At 39.9% G+C, this 11,708-nt stretch overlaps 1 protein-coding gene across 8 annotated transcripts in view; it reads right to left on the bottom strand.

The window, feature by feature from the left end:
• Positions 1 to 870: 870 nt before the first annotated feature.
• The window catches only part of LOC121942862 (protocadherin Fat 3-like), a 297,480-nt gene continuing 286,642 nt past the window's right edge, over positions 871 to 11,708 (bottom strand). For 5 of the 8 annotated variants that reach the window (XM_088079386.1, XM_088079387.1, XM_088079388.1 and 2 more), the window contains 4 exons: positions 11,399 to 11,512; positions 9,763 to 9,822; positions 8,513 to 8,548; positions 871 to 5,147 (listed from right to left, as the gene is read on the bottom strand). In XM_088079386.1, coding sequence (XP_087935512.1) covers positions 4,516 to 5,147; positions 8,513 to 8,548; positions 9,763 to 9,822; positions 11,399 to 11,512 — 842 coding nt within the window. In that variant the 3' untranslated portion in view covers positions 871 to 4,515. The remainder of the gene's footprint in view (positions 5,148 to 8,512; positions 8,549 to 9,762; positions 9,823 to 11,398; positions 11,513 to 11,708) is intronic. The other 3 variants (XM_088079392.1, XM_088079393.1, XM_088079389.1) reach the window with 2 other exon arrangements.

The raw sequence follows: 11,708 nt of genomic DNA, 5'->3' as shown, positions 1-11,708 counted from the left end.
TCTTGAGAGGATTGCCACCCGGTTTCTGGTGTTCCGGAGGGAGGGAGAGGTGGGAAATCCGCATCCGTCCATGAGCTAGCAGGCTCGGGGAGAGCAGCGCTGCCCGCGGTGGAGACGAAGAGTTGTTGGTGGCGGAGCGTGGTGAGATGTAGCCGGGAGCACAAAAGGCAGAAAAAGGGTTTGGCTTGTGATAACTCCGTGTGCTCCAGTCCCAGACACCAGAACCAAGTGTCGTGGCTGTCCTTCTTAGCTGTGCGCCTCCCACACTGGGAGCGATATACTTCTTGGTGTCCGACATACCTCGCAAGGTAGTAGGCTAGCTAGGTTAGCTGGTGGAGTGGCTAGCGAGCTAGCTAACTGAGACCAACCACAATGCTTTCATCCCTGCTGAAGAAAGCCGGTGTCTTCAAGGATTGAAGATGAAGTCTTTTCATCGCTCAAACAAAGGCTAGGACGTCCGTGCTAGAGCAGTGCAAGAGGTAAGCTATTTTAGCAATGTAACCGTAATGTATTAGAAGGCGGTGAAACAAGATGTCAGCAGCGGGCTGAATAAAGCTCGAAAGACGTTGGCAGGTGCATGGGGTGACTTAAAGCCTCAGCAGTCGTGCAAACTTCTGCAAATTTACATTTGTATTCTATACTGATGTTCATTGATATGACATGTCCCTTTTAAATGAATACATAAATAAGAAAACATCTATCTGTGGTGACTGATGCTGTCATTGTGATCTCTATGAAGTCCAGCAGCATTTCATATGTGTGAGACAGCACAATATAAAGTACTATTAAAAGGAAATTATCATGACAACCAGTAAACAGCTGCGATGGTCTGCCAGGATGGATTATCTCAGAACTGAGGACAGGCCGACATGGTGCGCAAGAACCTTTTTATTTTCTGCACTGAATTGAAAAAAAAGTAAAAAAAAACAAACAAAGCACTCACTTTGTACACTCATTTTCTGCAGATAGGGGACATATTGTTGACACAGCCTAATGTGTCTGAACATTAGAAATCCATCAAAACATTCCAGATGAAAGAAATGTACAAAAAGATTCCCTCATTACCATTAAAACGTTGTAAAAAACAAAAATACAAAAATTAAATAAAAAAAACATTGTCTGGGATGTAATGTCTGGATTTAATACTGTGCAAAATTCATCTATAATATTGAGATGGCATTCAGTCAGTCAGTGGCAGAGCAGGAATGATGTGAAAACAGTTGATCTTCCACAGTCTTAATGTCCACATTCACATCAAACAGTCCAAAAACAAAAAAGGAAGGAAGGAAGGAAGTTCAGGATTGCAATTCCATATCTACAAAATCTTCATCACTATGTACACTGTACAGAGATTTAAACACATACATCTGGTACAAAGAAAAAAGGAGCTGCATGCCCGAGTGCATCAGGCAGATTATACAGTGATGTCAGAGTTTGACTTGTGACTGCAGACTGCAGATACTACAAAGGAACAGAAAACGCAGAGATAGATCTGCTCTGCATGGCTTTTTGGGAATACTGGTGAGAAAATAAACAAATCAAACAAATGGAGGGGGATCAGATCAAAGGTGGACAATTGGTGCTATTCAATTATTTTTTGTTGGCAGACAAAGTAACAAAAGCTAAGAGAGGCTGTGGTTGCTAATATTTTAGTTAACATCATTATTTAACCGTCTTGTTATCTAAAGAACTAAACAAAGAACTATTTCCTCCTGGTCACATCTGTATTATTGCATTTTATCTAGTTCTTGATGAGGTATTCGGATTAGTTACTTAAAGGTCCAGGGTGTGGGATTTATTGGCATCTAGTGGTGAAGTTGCAGACTGCAAACAACTGAAATGTCTCCTGTGTTTGGTTTGTCCTTTCTGGGCTACTGTTAAAAAAGCATGGATAACTCTATGGAGGACGACCTGCTGTGTATGTAGATATAGACCGCTTATTCTAAAATATTAGAATAATAGTATTTCAAGTGAATATACACTGATGAAACACTGATGTGTATAAATTAATCAAACTATGTTCATTTTCACCTTATATATATTGCTAAATCCTATACACTGAACCTTTATGTAAAAATATGACAAGATACTAATTCTGCATTACAATTTAATGCAAAATAAAGCATAGTGTTAATTAGTGGCCAAGCACTGAGGTCACACCTGCATTAATTGGTTGACATCAGCTTCTCAGTCATGCTTCACAATAACTGGCTCATTGATCAGCTGTGTAGTTACCAGATTACTACTAACATCCATTGATATGTTAATACAGGTGAAAGCATTATTACCTCACACCCCCACACACTACCTCACACACTGAAACTCCAATCCCCACCCCCTAAAGATGTGATGTTCCTGTTTATTTGGCTGATGTTGATATTGTGTAACACGATAAGACAACAATAAATGAATCTTAATATCAAACTTCCAGTTAAATCCAATTTCTCTTCAGTTAAGTCTATAGTGTTAGCTAAGCAAAAGTTCTGATCTCTTTAAAAAGAAAATTTCATGTCACGATCACCCTTGCCAAAATAATTGTGATAAACCATATTATTCTGACAGTCATTGAAATATGCCTAAAGGCCCTGACACACCAAGCCGACCATCAGCTGTTAGTCAGTGTTGGGCCGTAGGTGAGTGGCTGTGATTCAGCATAATTGAATTAGCGGAAAAAAAGCAGATGAAGGTGGAGCCCATCATTGAATCAAATCGGTGAAACAAATTCCTCCGATTGGCCTTTCACTTCAGCGCACGAGAAGAGAAATGGAAGTGTGAAAAGTAAACAAAGGGCTAAAGTCAAAAGGAAGGAGAGGTGGAAACAAGCAGAAATGTTTCCTGATAGTTTGTGTCATTGTTCACTTGCGCAGGGTAAATATGTTTTGTTTTTTCAGCATTGGATTGTGTTGCTAATGTGCTAATGGGCTAACTATCAAATCCCTGTTTCCTTTTCTGAATGACAATTAAAGACCACTGCCACCTGCTGCCATGGAGAATTATTTCCCCTCATGCAGGCGCAGATCGTACGTGCTGGTTGACGTTGGCTGTAGTCTTTGCGGTGTGTTCACGTGCAACTTTTCTGCCACAGGTGACAACAACAGTCGGCTTTATCACTGGTAGTTCTTTGATGTTGGTTTGGTGTGTCTGGGTCTTAAAACTCTAAAAATGGCACTAAAATATCCTATACCTAACATTTTGTTGAGAAACAGATATTTTTATTGAATCACAAACAGGACAAACATATTTTTTTTTAACAGACATCCTTTTTTTTTTTTTTTTTACTGAAAAACAATCGAATAATCTTTAAAAACTGGGCTTTACTACTGTATGAAATGGCACCATATCTTTTAATATAAAATTTGCCAATACTTGATTTAGATGTTTGTGACTGTCAACATTGATACGGCCTATTTTTGCTGTCTCTTCTATTGTTGCGTACCCAGCAGTCTCTTTGGATGCGGCTGGACATGATATGGTAACCCTGATCATGGAAATTCACCGTGATCAACTAACTGTGAGAGGTTTTTTTTAAAAAAAAAAACCCCAAAAGGATCCATGATAAAATCGTATATCATCCCATTCTTAATCCTAGGACAGTAATAATACTCAGCCTATTCTGTATTTATGTATATTTAGTCTTCAGAGACAAAAGAAGTACTGTGTCTTATCTATAGAAAGGTAATCAGTGATCTTGAGACATCAGTCCTTCAAATACATTGGCAACTACAGCAGCTCTTGGCTTCCCACCAAAAACAAAGCTGAGGGGTTGATGACGCACTGAACATTTTGGGCTTCTATGGCTTCAGTGTTGTGGCTTGATGATTTTTTATGAAGGGGAGAGCACATTCCAAGTTCAAACAAATAAATGGCTTCTTGAAATGTGGCCAGAACATTGTTTCATACTTATTCACCAGTAAGGTCATCCTATTTTACAAAGTCTGTACAAGTTTGGAGCACTACAAAATTTACAAATCCAAGGAGGAAAAAGGAAAATGGGAATTTGTGTCTTTTTTTGTTTGTTATAGAAAGAAGTGGTCCGATGAGCTCTGTGAGGGAGCAGGGAGGCAAACAACCCTTTCACTTACATGACTGTCCCTTTTCTTTTTTCTAATTTATTCGTCCACATAAATTCCAATCTCTTTTGGCGAAGTCTTTCTGATTCACATTCTCTATGCCTTTCTTTTCACATTACATACGACTCCCTATTGGAGCAGGGAGGAACTTCTTGTCGTGCACAGCGGGGACAGGACTGACAACACAATAAGGTTGTTGTCCATGATAAAACTCAGAATTCCAATTTTTGGAGTTGGATGGGAGGATGTTACTTCAAACAAGAAAAATGTGGTTGTAAATTTGCAGTTTGAAGGTCATTCTTACAGTCGGTGGTTGTGGCATTGCTGAAAAAGGATTCCTTATGCTGTGATAACATCCGCTCGTGCATCTCCTTCCATCTGCTCCAATATTATGCTCCCTCTGGTCCATTCTACATCCCATAATGTCCCTGTACTAGTCAATCAATCACACCTCAGTCTGTTGCTGTGAGTCAGTGATGATGGTCACCCCTCGACGAAGCTCATCCATACTGTCAAAGTCACTGCCGTGTTCAGAGTCATCCAGCCCGCAGGGGGCCGACATGTCAGAGGCTGATGATGCACCAACAGACAGTCGCATGTTTAGTGACACAGAGTCATCAGTGTCCCCATTTCCTGGGGTTACCCCGCTCAATGAAGTGCTGAAGTCCCCATGAGGTGCCTCCCCGAGAGGCAGTTGGTGGGGAGGCAGGTATTGGCTGGGGTGGAAGTGTGGCCTGGAGTGCTGATGCCCGGTGCTACCAGAGCTCAGGGTGCTCTCCTTGGAGGCTGGCGGATTAGCGGGCAACGGCGTGTAGGGCTCAGGGTAGTCCTCGCCTGTGGGCAGCGGAGGAGGCAGCTGGTCTTGGCTCAAGAACTCTTCTTCGTGGGGAGGGGGGTAGTCGCTGTCAATGTCGTAGCCTCCCAGGTAGTAGTCGGACTCTAGTTCACGGGTGCTTCCTCCAAGGCGTGGGGCTGAACCGGCTGCGTCACTGCCAGGACCTGCCTCATACCCCGGCATCTCCTCAATGTCTGACAGCCTGGTGCTCGGCATCCAGTCTGATGTGTCCCAGTGATATGCTGGACAGTAGGAGGACATGGTCAGTGACAATCTGGACTGTGAAACAAAACAACAACAAACTAGTGTCCACGATGTAGAGCTGTGCAGCAGACATGCCTTAGTATGCACCAGGTATGTTACACTCAACTATACACAGAGGTGTTGGAGGTCAAGTGCATGACAAGGCACAACCTGTTCAGAAAACATGTTAGCTTTATCAGGGTTTGAGACATGCACAGCAGGAGCCTTTGAGGGTTGGGGTCACAGGTGTCACAGCATGCTGAGCTTCATGAAGACTTGGAGCACTCATGTTGACGGGCTCAGAAAACACAGCAGTACAGCAGAGGGATATATCACATCAAGTAGATTATCCTATTGGTCAATGTAGCACATTGTGGGTGGGTTGTTGGCTCCGATACACACTGTTACCACTTAAGTACACCATGCAAATACTTACTGAATATACAGAATACAAACACTAAGCCTGCAATTAATCAGCTTAGCAGCTGTGTCACAATTAAACAACCGCAACAGAAGTATCCTCACCAGAATACTGACAATGTTGATTGTTGGAACCAATGTCTATATTTTCCTGAGCAGTGTCTAATTGTGCTCTTATAGACAGACTGTTCACTCTCAGAAGCAGAAGAAGAAGTTGTGTAATGCTATAAAACCTCAGTCCTGGAAGGTTGTGGTGGAGGTGGTAGGTAAAAAAATGGTCATATGAATCCTTTTTGACTCTTAAGTTGATTTTTTTTAAAGGTAATGACAAACAATGAGGACTTGTTGGGAATGTCATTCTTTTGAATCAAACTAGGGGCTTATATTTACTATGTGGCATCCAGTGTTGGTAACTTTACTTTTTAGTTATTAATTACATTATAAAACTATTGCGATTATAAAGTAACTTTTGACATCACAACATGAGTTACTGAGAGGAGTAAGTCAAGCCAAAATAAACTATCACGAAAGGAAATATATTTGCATCTATTTTCCTTTCGTGATAGAAAAAGTAACCCCACACCTTATAGATTCAAGTTTCTCTCTTTCACTGAACCAAGACTAGTTTAACTGCCTTGCTGACATCATAAAAACACTATATTCAACTACAAAGAGAGAAAATAAAACTCATCAAAAGTGTTTTTTGTCTGCCCATTGCTCTGTAACCAAGTAACTATTTACTTGAATTGCAAACTAATGTGTTTCGTTACTCATTACAACAAAACAAGTAATCTGAGTACTCTAATGTGTCACCCCCAACACTGGTTGCACTGACATCACCCATTTTAGTACTATTTCTATATCATAACATGTATAAGAGATTCTAACAGCCTACCTTCAGTTGGTGGGGAACATGTTCGCACTACTACCAACAGCCAATGGTCTATGTTTGGCTTACATTCATAACATCTCATGGATCCTGTACTGAACAAAGCTGTTACTGGTGATAGATGACCAACAAAATGCAAAACAGGGGTTAATATGAAGTGTTGCATAATGACTGACTTTGACTTTGCAAATTGATGAGAATTGACTAAATCCAGCATAAAGAAGCAACGGGTATGGAATTAATTTTGGGATTCTATAGTCTTAAAAATAAATGGCTGCTTTTCTTGAGAGTTTGGAAAGGGCTGGGGCATCTGAAATGGGACTTGGCTAGGCTATGCTAACTTATCATTTAGTACTGGAGCCAACAACTACTTACATCACATAAATGATGATTGTCTTCACAAAAGTTTGTTGACCAAAAGGACAATGTACCAGAAACTCTGTAGATTAACTGAACTGAAGGCGAAGTTCATTTAAAAGGTGAGTGAAGTTAAAAACCAGAAGCCATGAGAAATCAAACAATAAGACGTCCATGCATCAAAGCAGAACACAAACCATGGGAAGACTGAGGCTGTGAAAACTTCATCACGCAACAACTGGTACAGTACCATCACTGGGCTGGAGATAAAAATCCAAACAAAGTGACATGGTGGGATGTAGGAAGGTGACAGTGGCAGGCAGAAAGTTGTGGGAAGGGGGAGAGTGACTGCCCTGGGCTGCTAACTCAGCACAGCACAATGAGAGGCGAACAAGCTGTGGGAGGGGTCGGAAATCACGTCTCACATACGCACACAAACCTTTGACTTGGGAAGGGGATGGGCAGAGGAACTTATCAATGACAAAGTGTGGAAGTATGAAAGTAGAGCTGAGTATACAGAAAGGTAGAGAGACACAGGAAGTGGACAAAATAACTGCAGTGAGGAGAGACCTGCTCAGAGATGAAAAGTGTTCTAGATATAATTTTCTATATGGGGTCAGTACCTGACTATGGGCCTGACAGATGTCTGGTTGTTGATAGTGTTTTCATGCTGTTGTTGGTGGGGGCAAGGAGGTGTAGGACACTGTAGGAGCAGCTTATTTCATACAGTGGAAAAAATGTATAGTGATCATGTCTGTCTGGTTAAAATTGATTACTATAGGCAGATGATTATTAGAACCAATTTCTGCCATTTTCTTTTTTTCTCATACATATCATATATACATTTAAGAAAAATGACAATAAATCTACCTTGTACCTTATACCTTATATCTATTCCTATATCTCTAAGGCGATATATATATATATATATATATATATATATATATATATATATATATATATATATAAGCATTTATATATTTGATCGCCTACCCCTATCCATGATTGATTATAAAATAATGAAACAGACAGTTTCACTTTCAGCCTCAGCAGCCTCCCTATGTAGTTTCTTTAACATAATTTTCTTGAAAATGTCCTCTTCCTCATCAGCTCTTCTGCTGTTTTCCTCACTAAGAGTCACTCAAGGCATTAAGTGATGGGCTTTATCAATCCCCTCAATGTGGGTGGTTCAAGCGCAAGTTCTGTTTCATGATTTCAGTGTGCATGCAGCTGCAGACTCAGAGAGCCAGCTGGAAGCAGGCAAAGTATCATGATGGTAAAAAAATTAAAAAATAAATAGAATTATTGTAGTTTTAAATTGTTTTTCCATATGTTATTATGTGTGAAAAGACCCCAAAATGCGACTGCTCAAGTGAAGTAAAGGAACAGCAGGGCAAACAAAAAAAGTCTGCTGTATTATTGAATTTACCCCAGATATCAAAATTATCTGTTGAACACTAATGCCGACAAAAACTAGGAAATGACAAAGATATACAGTGTGATTGGATTGCTGCCAATCATCCATCTATCTCACCAGTGTTTACAATTTTTGTTAATCAACTTATTTTTATTAGGTGATTGTTATTTTGTCTACTCACTGCTGACAAAGAGAGATATATGTACGGATGGATGGATGGATGGATGGATGGGTGGATGGATGGGTAGGGAGCTGGTAAAGGAAGGGGGTCTGGTAATCACCTCTGTTGTAGGTTTGACCTTGGTCCATAACTGACACTGTCAGATGGAAGAACAACACAGAGGCCTTTAGTACTGGATCATGAGTGTGTCCACAGTTCAGAATGTAATCTTATGGCACAGAAGATGATTGAAGCTGGAGGTGTTGTGGGAACTAATGTGAGTCTCTACAGAGTTTTTTGTAACTATACTGCTGATGATTTGGAACTCAGAAGTTAAGTGTTAACAAGCACCTCATACACCAGCCAGCCAAAACATTAAAACCACTGGCTGTTGAAGTGAATAACACTGATCATCTTGTCAAAGTGCAGTGTTCTGCAGGAAAATCCCTGGGTCCTGTCAGTGGAGTGAATACCCCCTGACATGCTAGACCCACTGAAACACTGCAGAAAACCAAGTACCTGCCATGACTGGTGGTACTTGGTCCGCAATGGTGTTTGGCAGATTGAGCGCATTAGGTGGCATCCACATGAAAGACAAGATGCAAGGTTTTCCAGCATAAAATTCCATTTTAACAAGATAATCAACATTCTTCACTTCTTTAGCCAGCTGTTTTAATGTTTTGAATGATTGTTTTGATACCATTCAATGACTACAACTCTCAAGAGCTTATGGAAGCTGTAGTAGTTGTAGACTAGAGACTCTGTGTGTGTGTGTGTGTGTGTGTGTGTGTGTGTGTTTGTGTGTCACAGCCACCACCAGGAGCTTGAGTTTTTAAAATTCTTTTCTTCTAAATTATCTCCTTTTCTTCTTGTATATTTATTCACATGCACGAAATTTTTTTTCAAGCTCAACATTTTTAACTAAAGTGAATTCGTACTTGCCTCAACTTGCAAAGAACAAATGCACCTGGAACAAATTTGCATATGTTTTCATCTAAAAACCCACTACCCTGTGGGTAGTTGGCTGTTAGTGGAACGTGGTCAGCCATCACTGTTCTATAGTATGACATATAATTCCTAAATATGTTTATTTTATATTATAATGTACTATCTAAATATAGTGATAACTAATGGAAGAAAAAATAACCTTGTGGAGAGTTGGACCGACTGATTCCTGACTGGGAGAACATGTGAGAAAGAGGGAAATAAATAATGTGTAAATATTTTTTTTTGAGCTAATCTGATTCCAGTGCCTTGTGTATCTAGCCTGGTTGTTTAATTGAAGACACCTCTTAGAGCATCCTGCAATGACCAGACTGAGATCAGAGAAGAGGAAGAGGAGAGAGAAACAAAGGGGATGAGACATGGTACCTTCACTTTCGATTGTGTCGACTGCATCATTGACCAGTCGAATGACGGTCACTATGGAGGCTTGTGGAGGGAAAAAGGAGGAGATAAGGTTTGAAATACAGTCATCCAAAGTGAAAAATGCTGTTGGTGGTGTTAGCCAGGGGAGATCCCCTCACACTACTGCCAGTCCTGTCTGCAGAGGGGGCTACCTGGTCTGCCTCTGGCACAGTCAAGACTGTCTTGCTGATTTTGATGTTCCAGGGCAATTTTCATACAATATTGTTCATATATACGGAGATACTTTAGGTAAAAAAAATTAACAAACAAAATTGCAAACAAAGAAATATCAATGCAAAAAAAACAAAACAAAACAAAAAAAACAAAAAAAAAACAAAAACAAAAAACAAACCCAACAACATTACACTGCTGCTTTTTGTCACTTAAGCACAAACACTTTCTCATCTGATTACACCAGTCAGACATGAAGCACACAAATCACAATGGCAACAATTTTAACATGGCCGAGGCAAAAGATTTTAATCAAGTGATGATTAAGGGCAAAAAGAAAGCTGTCGTCTTTGAGTTATGTTATGTTCGTAAAAGTAAAGCATGAATCTCATGGATTTCAAATCAAATTTAGTGAGAAAAAGACGATGCAATGCAAATAAGACAAAAAACCAAAACCAAAGCTCCAGCACTAACGCCACAACCACCAATACCACGCTGTGAAGCAATCAGAACCCCTGAGCCTTACAATGATGGAGCTGTGAAATCATTATCATGTACAGTTGTGAGAAAACATTTGTGAAACCATGAGAATGCATTTCTGTACTATTTTGCAAATAGATAATATATGAAAGCATGTGTGACTAAATGTTTGAAACCTCTAGAGTATCTGAAGGCTGCATAGAATTGATGAGATATTGTCAGTTTTGCTGATTTCTCTAATGTCCTCCAAGAAGTGGCCTTAACAATAACAAATATTTTTATGACTTTTAAAAAAAATATTCACTGAATATTTGACAGTTTTGGAGAGAGACAAGTGTACAAGATATCAAATGGAAAATCACATTCTCAAGAGTGACATGGATGCAAGGAAACAATAACCTTGATCTTTGACCTCCAAATTCTAATCAGGTTGTCCCTGACATAAAGTGGATGTTTGTGCCAAATTTGAGGAAATTCCCTCAGGGTATATCATATTCATGAGACTGACACGGTTGCAATATAAAATATAAAATATCAAATATAATCAGTTAAATGTTGAGTCGAACTGGATGTTTGTGTCAAATTTTAAGGACTTCCGTCAAGGTGTTCTTGAGATAACAAATTCCCTCAATGGGACAGATGGTCGGAAGTTATTTGAGAGTATTTTTAAAACGAAGGCAGCATTTTGTGCATTGCAGCAACAGTCCAAATAATTCACAGTTTTCTCACAAATGTATCACAGCAAAGTGTGAGGGGCAGCACAGGTTTTGCATGAATATTGATGAGTAAAATTTCCAAACAGAAGAGACACCCAGTGTAGCCAAAAAATAAGCGAGCAAACAAAGCCTTAAAATAAGAACCATATTTTAAAGAAGTCAAACGGTAAGGAATTGGGATATTGTGAGAATCCTGAACCATTACTGCTGTGAGTGCAGCGGATGTGTCTTACCATTATCATCGCAGGAGTCAGACTGGAAGGAGCTCAGTGATTGGACCTCTGAGTTACTGCCTTTGTTGCTTCCTGAGAAACATGTCACTTCTTCTGCCATGTCAACCATCTTACCTGCAGGGAGAGGTCAAGGGGTCAGGTGGTTGGGGAGGCAAAAGTACAAAAAAATGCATTTTAGGGGGCTGAAAGTGACTGTGTATGATATGAAAAACTATATTCATGCATGCTCCTCATTTATCACATGAACAGTTTTTTTTTCTAGAACAGAAACTATTTCATTGCCCTCTTCCTGGTATTACTGGGTATACTG

The sequence above is a fragment of the Plectropomus leopardus genome, chromosome 6, assembly GCF_026936395.1.
Source record: "Plectropomus leopardus strain MGB_pleo_1.0 chromosome 6, ASM2693639v1, whole genome shotgun sequence".
Lineage (NCBI taxonomy): Eukaryota > Metazoa > Chordata > Actinopteri > Perciformes > Serranidae > Plectropomus > Plectropomus leopardus.
This window is presented reverse-complemented; position numbering and strand designations above follow the sequence as displayed.